This window comes from Pseudochaenichthys georgianus, chromosome 17, assembly GCF_902827115.2.
Source record: "Pseudochaenichthys georgianus chromosome 17, fPseGeo1.2, whole genome shotgun sequence".
Lineage (NCBI taxonomy): Eukaryota > Metazoa > Chordata > Actinopteri > Perciformes > Channichthyidae > Pseudochaenichthys > Pseudochaenichthys georgianus.
In genome coordinates this window covers 2,858,265-2,877,057 of record NC_047519.1, presented here as the reverse complement: position 1 = coordinate 2,877,057, position 18,793 = coordinate 2,858,265, and the positions used below count along the sequence as shown (strand labels likewise).

Sequence of the window (18,793 nt, the reverse complement as noted above, 5' to 3'; positions counted from 1 at the left end):
GAGCAGCATGCTAAACCAGGAGCTAACGTCACAATACTAAAGGGGCCAGTGGCATGAAGCCGTATAAAGCAGTGTTTGGAGCCTTCAGGAAACATAGATTCACACCGTTGTGTACCAGCTCATGAGATAAAGGTGAGGTCTATGAGGTGTATCTCATAGATGAAAGGTGAACACACTAACATGTAGTTAACTGAAAGGACATATGTTAGCATTGTGTCCATGTTTACCCATCTACTCTTATCACCCCAGAAAAGGTCAAGCAGTAAACTGAGCAAAGGGTTAGAGCCTGACTGAGGCTGGATTTACTGCCTGACCAAGTGCTAGTCTATCTGTACAGCTGTACATCTCTAGTACCAACTCTTCCAAAAGATCATCAGGGTGGAAGGGTTCTTTAAAAATATTATTACTAGTTACCTGTAAAACAAAAAGTAATGAGTAACCTAATCTGAGTATCAAAAAAGAGGAATTTTACCTGATTATTTTCTGTTTCTTTTGGATTACCTCAGTATCAAATCTACGGAGCCCCCTAGGGGACATGGAGAAGAAAAAATAAATTATTTGAAAAAATAAATAAAAAATGTTTAGTGAGATCTCGCAAAACCCCTTTGCGAGATCTCACTATACTTTTGCGAGATCTCGCAAAACCCCGTTGCAGTTTGTAGACGGTCCCTAAGCACTCCTCTCCTTCCTCCAGCTGCAGATTGTGACCGATTCTTGATGTTTAGCTCGGATGACGGCGCGTATCGAACTGTTCTGATAAAAACAACTCTGTAGCTCGTTGTCTACCTTGCTATGATTGTAAAGTCATGTTGTTTGTATTTTTACAACTTTATGTTCATGAGTTATTGATCCGCGAAATTTGAATCTGTCAATAACTCAGCTCAGAGGAACGTGCATGTCCCCTCGCTCTGAGTGTTCTCTTGAGGTGTCTTCACTTATGTGAAACCCTTTTATATATACAGTCTATGTGAAACCCGTGCCTATTGCCAAGCACTGATGTTATATCTTTATATTTAAGGCCAAGCTCAAAGTACAATCGATGAACCACTCCATTGTTGTGGTTTCTGTGTTGCCGTAGCAGCCGAACTGACCAGGAAGTACTAAATGAAAAGTATTGTGATATCAAGCAAAACTTTTTTTTTCTTTTTTCAAATTATCATTTTTTTTCTTCTCCATGTCCCCTAGGGGGCTCCGTACAAATCCAATGCAAATAAATAAAAGAGAAAAGAAAATAAATAAGATGTTTTTTGTCTAAGTGTATTATTTAAGAACAATGTAATCTTAGAAAAGAAGCAAAGAAAGCGAAAAGCATAAAGCAGATTCAGGCAGTAGGCGTATGGACTCACACTTAGTATTAGCCTACAGAACAGTACAGTTTACAGAGAAGAGATAACGGCTGATCAGGGGCGGACTGGGACTGAAAGTCAGCCCTGGACTGTGACCCAGCCCACACAAATTGGTATAGCACGCTTGTTAACTCTCAACAGGGGGGGGGGGCGCTGGGAGAGCTCGATGCTCGTGAACTGTCAACAGGAGGGCGGGGGGAGCCTCGCTGCGGGAAACTGTGGACCTCTGTCGCCTGTCAGCGCAATTTAAAGGGGACCTATCAGGCAAATTGCACTTGTTGATGTATTTTCTACATAAACATGTGTCCCCGGTGCGTCAGGGAACTCACGCAGCGTCAGAAAATAAAACCCTCTCTCTTTTCCTCCATACCCAAACTCTAAAAACGGGGCTACAACGGAGCTGATCCAGATTTGCATCCGACTAACACTCAGAGCTAACCTGTACTGGAGAGCATGTGTGTGAAGAAGCAGGAAGTAAAAAGGAACTCACCTTGTGGTCTAACCGGCAAGAGAGAAAGCCTTTGAGCTCCAGACTGTTTCAGAGAGAATCCTTGATAATCCATGATATGGTGTTTCATCACGGCAGTATCTGCCGGTAGAATCTCCCGCATGAGCTCAGCCCCCTCCAGCACTTTTGAAACGGGAAGTGAAGTAGAGGGATATGAGGCATGGCGAGAATGGGTGATCTGGTTGGTATTTTGAGCAAAACACTTCATAGACAATGACATGTTTTTTATATATTTGTATATATCTGAGACCTATGCTATTGCCTAAAAATAGCATGATGGGTGCACTTTAAATGATGCCGTTTAAAAAGAATATATATAATGGGCGGTGCCGGCCGTCAGCGAACCGAGCCGGAACGGCGCCCGGGGAGCAGTGTAGGGAACGGTGCCTTGCTCAGGGACACCTCGGTAGCACTTGGTCTTTCCGGGACTTGAACTGGTGACCTTCAGGTTGCCACCACCGCCCTTCTTCTTCATTGAAGTTATTCCCACCATGTATTGTTTCTGGTTCATCCTCAACATTGTTGCACTTCAAGCACTCATAATACCTTAGACAGTTAGTGTTTCTGTTTGTCTTTGCAGCTTCTAACAGTGTGTGGATCAAAGAGCACCCAGAGTGTGGGTACAACCTAGTGAACTCCCCCCACCTGCGCCCAGCCTGGGTCTTAGACAGAGCCATCTGGCATCTGACCACCAGGATAGCAGAGGGCCGCTACGCCGCTAAAGGACTTCCTGCTGACATCACCAAGGAGAGCCATCTGACTGTGAGTACACTATGTTCATGGCTGTAATGTAGAAGATACACATTTGTATATCACATGAGCATCATTTAGTCGTTACCTCGTGCTTTGCCATATATATTTAACAAAAAATGAACAGAACCTTTACACATTAAAGTTCAAATGTACCGCTCAAGTGTAAACAACATCTCCTCTGTTTGTTGCATGAATGAGCAGTGATGAGGAAAGCCCGATTGATTACGATGCCACCACATCATGCTCAAAGGGAACTATACAGGTTGTGGTTGAATAGATTACAAATCAGGTGCTATGCATTTTTCTAACTACTTGTCCTTATCCTCAGTGAAAGATCTCATGGGGTTAAGGAAAGATGTAAAGGGGAATTCATCAGGACGTGGGAAAAGAGACTGGACCAGCTTTGGGAGACATCATTATGATGCGCCAGCAGATTAAATTGATGCTCGTCTGCTGTGACAAACTAGCTAGCTTTTTCAAGGTGGACAACAGTGAAAGATATATAACTTAAATACCAAGTTTTGTATTCAAATACGAACATTTGATTTAAAGGTAATGGTGCTCATCATCCTGTCCACTTTGTATTAATTGATCTCAATTATTGTAGGAAGCTTTTTGATAAATAGTACTTTAATACAAAAATATCCATTACTTGTTGGCCTACACATCTAATAGTGTTTAAATCATCATTCAACCATGTTGCATTAAACAAAGAATAGCTTAATAAGCACCACCCAACTCAGTAAACACTGAAACATGATTTAACATGTTTTACTATAATTAGCCCAATATTAATATTTCTGCTTTGGTTTAAGATATTGATGAAAGTTCAAACATATAAGCATGAGATGGAAAATGCTGAATAAGCACCATAACCTACATGATCCTTCTTTGTCGGCCACAATCGGTCAGTTGTTGCATCACTTTAAATGTTGCTGCTGCAAGGTATTGTGGGACAGCATGATCTCCTTTCCTTTGTTAAAGGATGTATCGATAGTTCAGGTTCACTCTTTCTGCTGAACATGTTGCAAGGACTGCATGATGTCATTAGGATTCCACACTACGGACACTGATACATTACAACATATAGGAATGAAATGAAAGCAAATAACACAGCTGCTATATTTCACGGTTACCGAACACATTATTGGAACAACTTGTGAAAATGTGTGTTTGCTTTATGATTGATTTCTAATGTTAAATACACTAGCATGTTACAACTTTTAAAGTAATAATGGCTGATCTAATAGTATTGATCATGTGTGCGTTTGCTCCTCTCAGGCCATCCGCAGTGTGTTGTGGGAGGACGTGTTTCCTGAGATCAAACTGTGGGAGTTCTTCCAGATCAAAGTGGACCTGGCTGTGGAGCAGTTCAGAACCCTGCTGCTCAACGGTCAGTGCTGGGGATCAGTGTTATTGCTAACCTTCATGTTAGCACAGCAGCAGCGGTGTGTACACAGGAAGAGTTCAGACACATGACTCTGTAAACAAATAGAGGCATATTGATCTGCCAGGTGACTGTATACAGACCTTTACCAATGTCAGCAGGACTGAACATAACAACGAATACTCTTTTTACTTAGATACTTGCTTTATCAATGCTTTCATGTCATCATAGGCTGCTTAGAGACAGAGTCAGGAAGGTCATAACGGGTCATAATTCCTACCTAAAACGCCTCAATCGGACTCCTTTATTTACTTCAGGAACATAGTGACATCACTATGCAACACTTGCCCTTCTGTTGGCTCAGAGTGATTTATTTGAGCGACAGCCTTTGGCCGATTGCCATGTTGAATCGGCAATCGGACAAAAAGGTGTTGGCATGGCCGAAAAGACACAACGGTGCGGGACACACCGATCTGCTGGCTCTAATGCTGTTGCCGGCATCTTTGTTCTCTTCATAGCTTGTTGAACGAGAGTCTGATGCTAAGCAGCGGCTCACTTATCCTTAGAGGCAAACCATTAAATCAGCTAAATAAAATGTTTGCTTGCCCTGATGCTAATTAACATCAAGCCCTGGTTGTCCACTTTAGTTTTTATAAATGCTGCCGCTGTATTTTAACAGTTTTCACTGATGCACATTAATATGTCACAATCATCTCTGTTTATTGATGAAGAGTAACCTGAAAGGTAAAACATAGCAGAAAGGTATCAGATAAATACACTATGGATTTATCTGATACCTTTCTGCATTTTTTTTTTTGTACTGCTATTGTGTCAAAAGTACTCCAAAAAGGAGCAGCGACGCTTGCTGTTCGGTGACAACAAGCTGCTGGCGTGCTGACACGGACACATTTGATCTGGATGATATCTAACAGACATGTATTTGTTTTTAGGCACCAAACCAGGCCAGGGCAAGACTGGGGGGAAGAAGAGCCTGAAGATCATTCAGGACCTGAGTTACCGTCGTTATGGCAACACACTGGACATGGACTCTGCTCTGGAGACCTTTGTGCCTCACAGGTCCGACTACAAAATACAAACTGCTATTGTTATTGTTCAGAAGGCCTTTGTATGAAGGTTTTCTTCTTCACTGCTGAAAGGACATGATCATTGAAATGTGAAACAAACCTGCGATTAGCTCACCTCCTACGGCTTGGCTTTTGTTAGATGAAGCCGCTTCTTAATGATCCTTTGATTGCATAACTTTGGAGATATTATATATACTTTATACATTATATAAACTGTATATACATATATATATATAAATACTTTTGTCACATAATAAAAATAAAGAAACTCTCTGTAGCTCCACCCCTCAGCACATCGAGGAGTGCTGTGGTTGGCTGAAACAGAAACTGGACGCTCTGAATGAAGAACAGCACCAGATCATGCACCAGCATCATGAACAGGTAATGGGGGTACCTACTGATGTACATTAATAATAATATAATGATAAGTATGAAGCAGTGCTCGAGCATGATACGACCAGGCTGTACATACAGACATGTGTGTGCACATGGTAGGCAGCTGGAGCCAAACCTGACACCTGTTGGAAGGAGCTGCTGATATAGATACTGGACTTATTATCACCTGTATACTAACGACCCAAAAGGTGCACTGTCAGCATGAGAATAGTGTATTTGGAGACACATTCCTAAAATACACAAAGTACAGTATGCTGCGGCTGCTCGTTAGAAGGTGTTTATGTTGCTCCTCTTCTTTCCTCTAGGCTGCCAACTGCATTGTGGGAAACGTAGTGTATGAACATCTGGCAGACCACGGACCCAAACTCGGTCCTGTTAACAAGAAAAACCCTCTGGTTACCAGGTAACAGTTAAATGGGACCTATCATGCAAAATGCACTTTTTGATTTATTTTATACATAAACATGTGTCCCCGGTGCGTCAGGGAACTCACGCAGCGTCAGGAAATAAAACCCTCTCTCTTTTCCTCCGTACCCAAATCTCTAAAAACGGGGATACAATGGAGCTGATCCAGATTTGCGGCCGATATGACGTAATATCAGCGGCGGACCCACAGCACTATCAGAAACGTTGCTATTAGAAACAATGCCCGACTGTTTTAGACGTAATATGGTCGGTGTTTACATTAGCATCGCTTACACTCAGAGCTAACCTCTACTGGAGAGAGCATGTGTGTGAAGAAGCAGGAAATAAAAAGGAACTCACCTTGTGGTATAACCGGCAAGAGAGAAAGCCTTTGAGCTTTGAGTTTCAGAAATAATCCTTGATCTAATAATCCTTGCGCTTCATCACCGCAGCATTTTAGACAGTATCTGCCAGGTCCCGGAAGAGCCAGCATAAGCTCCGCCCCCTCTTATTTTATTTGTTTTCAGTTAAAGGTGGGGTAGGTAAGTTTCAGAAACCGGCTCGAGATACACTTTTTGCTATATTCCATGGAATGCTCTTAACATCCCGATAGCAATGAATATCTGAAGTGCTTTGACAAAAAATCCATAAAAAAATGTCATCTGTAGAAGCCGTGGTACTGTAAAAAGCACAACCAATCCGTTTAGCCAGCCAAACGGATTGGATGGCCTACCTGCCTGTCAGCCTTCCATCGGGGCACAAACTTATCTCGTGCCCTCATTGGTCATGTGCGCGTTCGTGTGTGTTGGAGGAGGGGCTCTATAAGGAAGTGGCAGATTTCCGGCTGTGTATTTTCAAATTCTAGCGATCTCGAGCCGGTTTCTCAAACTTACCTACCCCACCTTTAAATAAAAAATAAAAACCTTTATTTTTATTTAGCCTTTATTTATACAGGTGAAAATCTCATTGAGACACAGGGTCTCATTCTCAAGAGAGACCTGTTTATACCCAGAATCAGCACTTTTGGAACAGGAAGAGAAATAGAGGGATATGAGGCATGGCTAGAATGGGTGATCTGTTTGGTATTTTGACCAAAACACTTCATAGACATGTTTTTTATATTTTTTATATATCTGAGACTTATGCTATTGCCTAAGATTAGCATGATAGGTGACCTTTAAAGAGATGGGTGTAAAAAGGGAGGAACGTGAATGTGATTGGTAATTTATTTCAAGATATTATTTATTATGTATAAATCAATTCCAACTGGGGAAAAAACATTAGCAATATGTTGCATTGGATTGGAGCTTATGAGATGCATGCATATATGTGTCTCTGATCAGTGTACATTCATTTAAAGTATTGAGCATAATGTCACAACTCAGTAATATCTCCATTAAACAGAAGCATTACAAATCCTAATAAAATGTGCATGTCAAAATGATTACTTATACTTATAAGGGAAGATATTCATCCATCCATCTTCTCCTGCTTATCCGTGGTCGGGTCGCGGGGGTAGCAGTTCCAGCAGAGAGCCCCAAACTTCCCTTACCCTGGCCACATCAACCAGCTCTGACTGGGGGGTCCCAAGGCGCTCCCAGGCCAGCGAAGAGATATAATCCCTCCACCTGGTCCTAGGTCTACCCCTTGGTCTCTTCCCAGCTGGACGTGCCTGGAACACCTCCCTAGGGAGGCGCCCAGGTGGCATCCTAACTAGGTGCCCGAACCACCTCAACTGGCTTCTTTCGACGCGAAGGAGGAGCGGCTCAACTCCGAGTCCCTCCCTGATGACCGAACTTCTCACCTTATCCCTAAGGGAGACACCAGCCACCCTGTGGAGAAAACCCATCTCAGCCGCTTGTATCCGCGATCTCGTTCTTTCGGTCATGACCCATCCTTCATGACCATAGGTGAGGGTAGGAACGAAAATGGCCCGGTAGACAGAGAGCTTTGCCTTCTGGCTCAGCTCTCTTTTCGTCACAACGGTGCGGTAAAGCGACTGCAGTACCGCTCCCGCTGCTCCGATTCTCCGGCCCATCTCACGCTCCATTGTTCCCTCACTCGAGAACAAGACCCCGAGATACTTGAACTCCTTCACTTGGGGTAAGGACTCATTCCCTACTTGGAGTGGACAGTCCATCAGTTTCCTGCTGAGAACCATGGCCTCAGATTTGGAGGTGCTGATCCTCATCCCAGCCGCTTCACACTCGGTTGCGAACCGATCCAGTGAGTGCTGAAGGTCGCAGACCGATGAAGCCATTAGAACCACATCATCTGCAAAAAGCAGTGGTGCAATCCTTAGTCCACCGAACTGCAGACCCCCTTCCCCCACGACTACGCCTCGAAATCCGATCCATGTATATTACAAACAGGATCAGTGGCAAAGCGCAGCCCTGGCGGAGGCCAACCCTCACCGGAAATGGGTCCGACTTACTGCCGAGGACCCGGACACAGCTCTCGCTTTGGGAGTACAGAGATTGGATGGCCCTGAGTAGAGACCCTCTCACCCCATACTCCCGCAGCACCTCCCACAGTAACTCCCTGGGAACCCGGTCATACGCCTTGTCCAAATCTACAAAACACATGTATTCCAGATAAGCATACTCCCAGGCCCCCTCCAGGATCCTTGCGAGAGTAAAAAGCTGATCCGTCGTTCCACGACGAGGACGAAATCCGCATTGTTCCTCCTCAATCTGAGGTTCGACAATCGGCCTGACCCTCCTTTCGAGTACCTTACGCAGCGTCCACACGGCGGCCTGTGTTGAAGCTTGCCGGTGGGCGTGTCTGAAACTCGACCAACAACTAATCACATGAATCTCCCGCCCTGGACACACAAGCATATGATTTGATTTGCTGACGCTTCCGTCGAAGCAACGTGAAAAAAGCGAAGTGACCACAATGCAGGTCGGCAAAGCGTGACGTCACCCCATTCAAAGTGAATGGGCAGAAGCGTTGAAGCTTCAACGCACACCGCCGTGTGGACGGGCCGTTAGAGTAAACTTTCCCGGGGAGGCTGAGTAGTGTGATGCCTCTATAATTGACACACACCCTCTGATCCCCCTTTTCGAAAAGGGGAACCACCACCCCGGTCTGCCACTCCTTCTGTACTGTTTCCGACTTCCAGTCAACGTTGATGAGACGTGTCAACCATGACAGTCCCTCAACACCCAGAGCCTTCAGCATTTCTGGGCGAATCTCATCCACCCCCGGGGCTTTGCCACTGTGGAGTTGTTTGAATACCTCAGTGACCTCCCCCCGGGAGATTGGTGTTGATCCCCCGTCATACTCCAGCTCTGCCTCTAACATAGAGGGCGGAGTTGTCGGGTTCAAGAGTTCCTCAAAGTGTTCCTTCCAACGCCCTAACACTGCATCAGTTGAGGTCAACAACGTCCCATCCTTACTGTACACAGCTTGGATGGTTCCCTGCTTCCCCCTCCTGAGGTGTCGGACAGTTTTCCAGAACAACTTTGGTGCTGCCCGAAAGTCCTTCTCCATGTCTTCTCCGAACTTCTCCCACACCCGCTGCTTTGCCTCGGCCACGGCTGAGGCTGCTGCCCTTCCGGCCTGTCGGTACATTGCAAGTGCCTCGGGAGTCTCCCGGGATAATGAATCCCTGAAGGCCTCCTTCTTCAGTCGGAAGGCTTCCCTGACCACCGGTGTCCACCAGGAGGTTCGAGGGTTACCGCCCCTTAAGGCACCTAAGACCTTGAGACCACAGCTCCCCGCCGCAGCTTCAGCAATAGAGGCTTTGAACACCGCCCCCTTTGGTTCAATGTCCCCAACCTCCACAGGAATGCCCGAAAAGCTCCACCGGAGGTGTGAGCTGAAGGCCTCCTGAACTTGGGCCTCCTCCAGACGTTCCCTGTTCACGGAACCAGCCCGGCGCTTCACACCTTGGGCAACTCCGGAGAATAATAGAGTCCAACCCCTATCCAGAAGTAAGGTTCCAGAGCCGACACTGTGCGTAGAGGTGAGCCCAACCAGATCCAACTGGTAACGCTCCACCTCCCGCACAAGCTCCGGCTCTTTCCCCCCCAGAGAGGTGACGTTCCACGTCCCCAAAGCCAGTTTCTGTCGCCCGTGTGTTTTTTGTGGATGAATTCCCCTAAGGGAGGGGGGGCCAGTCCATGTAAACATTTATAAAAAAACACGTACTTTTAAAAGACTTAAAATTGTCAAAACTTAAGAAATGGTGTTTTTCAAGGATGAGTAAGGCTTTCTGTCAAACACCTTGATAGCTCTCTTGTACAGCTGTTCTATCGGTTTCAGGTTTGTGGCACAAGCAAACGACCAGTTTGTAAAACAGTATTCAATGTGGGATAGAATCATACAGTGGAGGTATGACTTTGCAGCATTGACAGTTAAGAAAGGACTAATTTGTTTAAAATGTTGCAAGTTGAATTGAATGGTATTTGATACTTTCTTAAAAGTCAAGTTTGAGTCCAATATGACTCCAAGATACTTGAACTGGGGGACTAGTTCTATTTCTGCTCCGTTTAAAAACACGTTGGATCCTTCGATTTTGACTGGTCGTTTACTGAACATCATGCATACTGGTGTTTTTACGTTTAACTGTAAGCATATGTTGTTCAGCCAGTGTTGAACCTTGTCCAAAGCTTTTGAGAGACAACATGAGATCATTTCAGTGTTCTTCCCGTGTACAAAGATGACCGCATCATCGGCATATATTTGCACATTCAACTCAGGACATACATTGTGTCATTTATGTACAGTGAAACAGTAACGGTCCAAGAATGGAGCCTTGTGGAACCCCAACAGGGTTGACAAGGTAGGGGGATTTGGCACCGTTGACCAAAACACACTGTTTTCTGTTAGATAAGTAAGACTTAAACCAATGTATAGAAAGTGCAGAAAAATGGAAATGAGTCAGCTTTGTAAGGAGCACTTGGTGGTTAACAGTGTCAAATGCCTTCCTGAGATCAAGGAAGACAGCATATGGGCTTGTGTCCAACATACATTTAACCTTTAGAACTATAAATAATCCTTTTGTATGTGCTAAATTGCTTGCGGTAAAACAGCTCTGCACTAGGCAGAAGCGTTGCCCTTGGTGTCACACATCGCTCGAAATGATCATCAAACTATGCGTTCCAAGTTCAAATGATTTCAGATTTCACTTTACCGCTGATCTTTCAACACACAACCAATCAGATGACAGGTTTATAAAGCGCCACAAGCTAGCGGGGGATCTAACTATAGATATGAAACTTATCTAGCTGTTTTCCACCCAAGGCTTTGCACCAAACCTCGCAGTGGGCAAAGAGCAAACATGAAGGTGATCTGGTGAACCGGCTCCGATTTCTCAGTGCCCTCATCTGTGTTCCTCAGGTATTTCACCTTCCCGTATGAGGACATGACTCTGGAGCAGGAGCTGCAGCTGCTGGATCAGCCAGACAAGACGTGTCACTTCCTGGCCCACAATGGTTGGGTGATGGGCGACGATCCTCTGCGGAACTTTGCTGAGCCAGGTTCATATGTTACACTCAGTGGAAAACATTCATAGAATTTAAACACATGTAAGATACTGTAACTAGAGTTCCTACTGCGGTCAATCATGATTATACATCGTTTTTTATAAGGCTGGCGTCACACTGTCCCGAAATTGACACCCGATGGACACACGATAAAGGAAATTGGCTCTGATCGTAACAACATCGGGACATTCCTGACCGAGTATGACCGCCGGTGGAGTTTCTCAGGCTTCGGCAGCAACTTCGTGAGCGGTGGCAAAATCTTTGGCATGTCAACAAATTGCCGAAGGACCTTGCGAAGGTCGTGAGGCTGTTGTTAAATTACAGACTGTTTTTAACATTATTCAGGCTCAGCTCTCTGAGCTTAAACTTCTTTTAAATGTGGATAAAACCAAGGTAATGCTCTTTTCTAAAGCTAAAGCTAAAAATACACCGGAGACTGCTTTGGATATTGTAACTACGCAAGGAACACAACTTGAAGTGGTTACCCGTTACAAATACCTTGGTATCTGGCTTGATGATTGTCTCTCTTTTAAACTTCATGTCAATAACCTGCTTAAAAAGCTGAGGGTTAGACTAGGTTTCTTTTACAGAAACAAGTCCTGTTTCTCGCTTGAGGCCAGGAGAAGGCTCTGTGACTATGGACTATGGTGACTATGGTGATCTGTTATATATGAATGCACCTGCCCATTACCTGAGCAAGTTAGATGCTGCGTATCACAGCGCACTGAGATGTGTGACAAATTGTAAAGCACTTACGCATCACTGCACCCTGTATACCAAGACGGTTTTGCCATCACTAACTGTACGGAGGCTCAGTCACTGGTACATTTTCATTTACAAAGCCATGTTGGATAAACTACCATCTTATATCTGCTCCCTGATCTCTCGGCGAATTGAAAGTACTTATTGCCTGAGATCGCATGCTGTGGTTTTATTAAATGTGCCAAGTGCTAGGACTGTCTTAGGGAAGAAAGCTTTTAGATGTGCAGCTCCACTAACTTGGAACAGTCTGCAACAAGAATGGAAAATTACCAAGCTAGTACCACTACATGTTTTTAAAGCTCGGTTGGATGCTACTCACTCAGATGCTGTTGGTACCGGTACATGTGGTTAGATATGTAGATTGTAATCGCTGTACATGTTGCTGTATGATGTCCTTTTGTTGTTCTGTTGTTTATGTTTTTATGTCTTCTTGTGGAACCTACTGCTGCAGGTCTCCCTTGAAAAAGAGATCATTGATCTCAATGGGATTTCCCCTGGATAAATAAAGGTTTGAATTGAATTGTGAGGGCATCTTGTTATCATCGGTGCCATCGGGCATTCGCCCCGATCAGAGTGAGGGCGAATGCCCGATGGCACCGATGATAACACGAAGATGACATGATTTGACAAGATGCCCTCACGAGTGCCTTACGAAGTTGCTGCCGGAGCCTGAGAAAGTCCACCGGCGGTCATACGATGGCTTCGATGCCCTCACGAATGGCCCGATGTTGCTACGATCACAGCCGACTTTGAACATTTCCTTTATCGTGTGTCCATCGGGTGTCAGTTTCGGGACAGTGTGACAGGGGCTTAAGGGACAAATAATTTCTGTGCCCATTGAATCGTAATGGAATATGAGCTCATTTCAGGTGTATATTGAACAATTACCCTGATGAAATGGAGATTCCTTGTCAGTAATGGTCTTTGTTCTTCTAGGCTCCAACGTGTACCTGCGCCGGGAGCTGGTGTGCTGGGGGGACAGTGTCAAACTGCGCTATGGCAACGGGCCCGAGGACTGCCCCTACCTGTGGGCCCACATGAAGAAATACACTGAGATCACAGCCAAGTACTTTAATGGAGTCAGACTGGACAACTGCCACTCGACACCTCTACATGTAGCCGAGGTATTCTCATATTATCCTCATTGATATATACTTATAGGTGCAGCAGTAAACAAAGTATTTAAAAAGAGTTCCACCTTTACCAGCTGATCAACAATCAAAAAGTGTGTGTGTGTGTGTGTGTGTGTGTGTGTGTGTGTGTGTGTGTGTGTGTGTGTGTGTGTGTGTGTGTGTGTGTGTGTGTGTGTGTGTGTGTGTGTGTGTGTGTGTGTGTGTGTGTGTGTGTGTGTGTGTGTGTGTGTGTGTGTGTGTTGTGTGTGTGTGTGTGTGTGTGTGTGGTGTGTGTGTGTGTGTGTGTGTGTGTGTGTGTGTGTGTGTGTGTGTGTGTGTGTGTGTGTGTGTGTGTGTGTGTGTGTGTGTGTGTGTGTGTGTGTGTGTGTGTGTGTGTGTGTGTGTGTGTGTGTGTGTGTGTGTGTGTGTGTGTGTGTGTGTGTGTGTGTGTGCAGGCGATGCTAGACGCAGCTCGGTCCGTCAGGCCCGACCTGTATGTGATAGCCGAGCTGTTCACAGGCAGCGAGCTCATTGACAATGTGTTTGTGAACCGGCTGGGGATCAGCAGCCTCGTGCGAGGTACAAATACTCAGTGTTTTATCTCTGTCTCCTCTCCTCCTTTCACTTCCTTCTTCCTCATCACGCCTCCTCTCCTCCTCTCTCACTCCTGCACTGTGTGACTGCATGCTGTGCTCTCCTCCTCACCGGCTGCATACCCTTCACACATCTCTCCTCCTCACTGTGTTTTCTCCTCCACTCTCCATCTTCTCCCTAACTCTCTTTCCTCCTACTTTTCTCTCTCATCCCTTTCTCTCCTTCATCTTGCCTCCCCTTTTTTGTTCCATCTTCCCTTCCTCCCACCCTCCTCCGTTTCCTCCCTGTCAATTCCCCCTTTCTCCTCCTCACTCTCTCTCCTTTCGCCGCCTTCACCTTATTCTCTGTGTCTCCTCCTTTAAATATATCATCAACCTGTTCTCTTTGCTTCTTCCCTGTCTCTCCCCGTCTCTCATCCTTCTGCCCTTCTGTCCTCCGCTCCCTCCTTTTCTGACCATCTCCTCCCCGTTTTTCCTTCTTTCTCTTTACCTCTCTCGTCCTCAATCTCTGCCCATATCCTTCTCCTATATTTGCTCCTTCTCTTCTGTCCATCTCTTCTTCTCTCTTCCCCTCTTCTGTATATCTCCTCTTCCTCGATGCTCCTTCCTCCTCCTCCTCCTCCTCCTCCTCCTCCTCCTCCTCCTCCTCCTCCTCCTCCTCCTCCTCCTCCTCCTCCTCCTCGCCTCCTCCTCTGTGTGCTGTGTGTGATCAGTTCCTGCTGGACGCTGCCCGGACAGTGTGTCCTAACCTGTATGTGGTGGCTGAGCTGTTCACTGGCAGTGAGGAGCTGGACAATGTCTTCGTCACCAAGCTAGGGATCTCATCGCTCATACGAGGTACACGTCACAATCACCACACCACATGCCCTTATACCAAGTGTATTTAATAATACTGACAAAGTTGACAGTTTGTGTTTTTATGCTGATTATGTTACATGCAGTACAAATAACGTGAGACAAAGTCTGTTCAAAGAAAGGTGAAGGTGAAGGCCGTCATCCATGTACTCCTGAGATCTCCATCACGACTCTCACCGAGTGCTTTGCCTCCACTGTGTCGCACGTTGTGACAAAGTGCAAACAGAGAGCTGCAGGAATAAGTCTTAAAGCCCAGAGATGAGTTCATAATGTACCGCTTCCGGTTCCCTTGTCTCGAATCATCGTTGTTTTGAACGTGTTTTTGGTTCCACAGCTAAAATAAGGTCTCAGCTAAAGACATGTCATGTGTTGCTCTATAAACATGTCAGTAAATACCCCACTAGTGAACGTCTGAAGCTCCTATGTGTCATAAACTACTCAACGTCATCACGCCCACCTTTAGCCACCTTTAGCTTAGAAGTAATGATGTACGGCCATGTGGCCGTGATGCAGTTTGTTTATAGCCTAATGTTAGCTTCTTACTTCTGGAGATTGCATGTACTCTTTAAATCCCTAAATGGTGTTAATCTGTGGAGATAATCCGCTGAACCAAACGTAGGTACGTAAAATACACGTGTGTCTGCCACAGATCTTATTTCCTGCAATATTCCCAAATCCAATAGAAAGATCAACTGGTTTTAGTTGAGGGAGCACTTAGGATGCTAGCTTCAGGGTGGCACTACAGAAACACGTCCTCGCTGCACGACTCTATACCAAGTAACTAGTGTTAATTTCGTTGACTAAAACTATGACGAAATATGTTCGTCAACGACCTTTTTTTTCATGACGAAAACGAGACGATGACGAGACGGCACCGACGGCAGTAAACAATAACTAACGAAATCATCATGCAATATCGTTGACGAAAAGTGACGAGACGAAAATGTAGTTTACTAAATAAAAACTATGACAAAATCTCTCTTTACTTTCGTTGACGAAAAATGAGGAGACGAAATATTATCAAAGATAACGTTACATCTCTGATAGTCAGTTTTTCTCCCAGCAGTTCCATTTCCGGTGCTGCGGCAGAGCAGCAGCTGTTTCTGTGCTGCGCGCGGCGGTACATTTGAATTACACCGGGCAGCGGCACAATATGAACTGTCAGGAAGACTCGGGTCTAACTCATGGTCTATCTAACCTTATTTAACAGAAAATAAAATGGCAACAACAGGGCTTAGGAGCAGTGGTCGCGTTAACCGAATACCCCCCGTCAGCGCGAGTGAGTGATACATTGTGCACTCGACGGGTAATAATGGATTATGACGGAAATGTTACGATCCTGTCCGTCAAAATGACTGACAACGAAAGAGTCTAAAGCCACCACTGCTTGGGAGAAAGAAACGATGTGATATTTGGGCCCATTTTCGCTACAATGAGGCGGAGAAAAAAAGCGAATGCATTGTTTTATCAGAAGGGAAGCAATGTGGCCATAACACAGCTGGTACAAACACCACAAACCTGACCAGATACTCTCTGCAAAGCTTCTTAATCATTCAACCTGTGTTTTTCATCAAATAAGGACAAGATAATCTTATTTATTTATATACTAAAATGACAAATTATTGGTTTTGGCTAGACTAGTTTGACTGAAATGTTCTATATAATCTGATGACTAAAAAAGACTCAACAGTTTTCATTGACAAAAAGTAGACTAAAATAATTAGTTTTCTTTGACTAAAATAAGACTAAAATGCTCAGACTTTTAGTCGACTAAATCTTGACTAAATAAAAACAGGATGAAGGTGACTAAATATGACTAAAACTAAAAAGGAAATTTAACACAGGACTAAGACTAAAACTAAATTAAAAAATAGCTGACGAAATTATCACTAAAACACATTGCACACTGCACCAATAGTGAGGAATGCCAGAAAGAGAAAAATGAAAAGAAACATTGATAGGAAAAAGGGATTCTTCTTGTCATGATTGTAAGCTTAGCCTTGGTGAGCATGTGTCCTTAATGCGAGCCTGTGTCCTTAGTGTGAGCCTGTGTCCTTAATGCGAGCATGTGTCCTTAATGCGAGCCTGTGTCCTTAATGCGAGTCTGTGTCCTTAATGCGAGCCTGTGTCCTTAATGCGAGCCTGTGTCCTTAATGCGAGCCTGTGTCCTTAATGCGAGCCTGTGTCCTTAATGCGAGTCTGTGTCCTTAATGCGAGCCTGTGTTGAGCTGCAGTGCCTGTGCACCTGCATGTGTTCTGAAAGCTGTCCCTCCATGTCTCACTCGGCTCCCTGTCCACAGAGGCCATGTCAGCCGGGGACAGCCATGAGCAGGGCCGGCTGGTCCACCGCTACGGGGGGGAGCCGGTCGGGGCCTTTGTTCAGCCCAGCCTGCGCCCACTCATGCCCTCCATCGCACACGCCATGTTCCTTGATGTTACCCATGACAACGAGTGTCCCATACAGGTGGGTCCCGGGTTTGGTCTGAAGATGTTAATAACCACTTGCTTCAGTAGGCACAATGCATTGTGTGTTAAGGTGTGTACAGTGATGTGTGTGTGTGTGTTCCAGCTGCGCTCAGCGCTGGACTCCCTCCCCAGCTCAGCCATGGTGTCCATGGCCTGCTGTGCTACCGGCTCCACCAGGGGGTATGATGAGTTAATGCCACATCAGGTGGGTTATTAGGAACTGGATTGATCTTATCTTGTGTGAGACGAATTCCTCAATATCATCATATTCATGCAAATATATAAACAGGGTGAATGCTAGTTTATTTTCTCTTAAGTCGTGACTTTTGTAGTTTGAAATCTCTGTGTATACTGTAGCTAGAGTGTCACGTGTTTGTCCTTCAATGATCTGATTTAAAGAGTCTCCAACTTAGCTCTGTAGATTACGCTAATCGTATACTCAACTATCACCTTCTGTTATTCATTCTTGTTTGTGATTGTGTGAAAAACTAAAAGCTGCAAGATTTATTTTTGAAGGTGTAGCTTGGCTCACGCTGAACAGCTGCTTATAATCTAAATAAACTGACTATCAATCAACAGCTAGCTAGAAAGAGTATTTCATTCTACATTCTGTTAATCTTATTCTATCCTTTGTGAACATAGTTGACTCATTCCTGCTTTCTACTTGCACCACTGTATTTACTATTTAGTGTTTGCAGTATTTGACTTCCTGTGTCTGAAGTATACTTGTGTTGCACTGATGGCCAGAACCGGGACTTCACATATTTCCATTGCCAACAACTATGGTGTACATTTTGTGCATTAGACAATAAAACCTTGTCATCATCAATCATGAGATTGCTTTATTGTATGTGTTCAGGTGTGGATGCTCACACCATGTGTTAGCCCCATTCCACGGTCTACAAACAAATATTTACAAACAAATAAACTCAATGAATGTGAAACTCACCTCTGATTCCACTGCATAGAGTTGTATAATGTATCACGTGTGTGTGTGTGTGTGTGTGTGTGTGTGTGTGTGTGTGTGTGTGTGTGTGTGTGTGTGTGTGTGTGTGTGTGTGTGTGTGTGTGTGTGTGTGTGTGTGTGTGTGTGTGTGTGTGTGTGTGTGTGTGTGTGTGTGTGTGTGTGTGTGTGTGTGTGTGTGTGTGTGTGTGTGTGTGTGTGTGTGTGTGTGTGTGTGTGTGTGTGTGTGTGTGTGTGTGTGTGTGTGTGTGTGTGTGTGTGTGTGTGTGTGTGTGTGTGTGTGTGTGTGTAGATCTCTGTGGTGAAGGAGGAGCGGTGGTACCCCAAGTGGAGCCCTTCAGCAGCCCCCTCCTCAGGCGGTGAGGTCGGGCCTCAGACGGGCATCATAGCTGGGAAGCTGGCCCTGAACAAGCTGCACCAGGAGCTGGCCTCTCAGGGCTTCATCCAGGTAGGAGCCACTCTCAGAGCTCTGCTGAGAGAGGGGAGGAAAATAGGGATTTTATTTACGCACAGTATATAACATTTTAAGGACTGGTAATAAAATAAAATGAAAAAATAGGTTAATTATATAAAATACAAATAGAAATGCTCTAGAGTCCAGGCATAATCTATTAAACAAATAACTTTTAACAAAAACTGCTGCCTGCTCCAAGAGCCACGGACTTCCTC

The 18,793-nt window shown here is 44.9% G+C and overlaps 1 protein-coding gene across 2 annotated transcripts in view; it reads left to right on the top strand.

Moving 5' to 3' along the window:
* Positions 1-18,793, top strand: part of agla (amylo-alpha-1, 6-glucosidase, 4-alpha-glucanotransferase a) — a 74,404-nt gene that overhangs the window by 42,013 nt on the left and 13,598 nt on the right. Inside the window, exons 6-16 of one of the 2 annotated variants that reach the window (XM_034104976.1) lie at positions 2,435-2,616; positions 3,889-4,000; positions 4,945-5,071; positions 5,358-5,460; positions 5,781-5,878; positions 11,227-11,366; positions 13,071-13,258; positions 14,553-14,676; positions 16,995-17,158; positions 17,264-17,365; positions 18,417-18,572. In XM_034104976.1, the coding sequence (XP_033960867.1) occupies positions 2,435-2,616; positions 3,889-4,000; positions 4,945-5,071; positions 5,358-5,460; positions 5,781-5,878; positions 11,227-11,366; positions 13,071-13,258; positions 14,553-14,676; positions 16,995-17,158; positions 17,264-17,365; positions 18,417-18,572 (1,496 nt within the window). Of the gene's footprint in view, positions 1-2,434; positions 2,617-3,888; positions 4,001-4,944; positions 5,072-5,357; positions 5,461-5,780; positions 5,879-11,226; positions 11,367-13,070; positions 13,259-13,701; positions 13,826-14,552; positions 14,677-16,994; positions 17,159-17,263; positions 17,366-18,416; positions 18,573-18,793 lie in introns of both variants that reach the window. The other variant, XM_034104975.1, reaches the window with a different exon arrangement.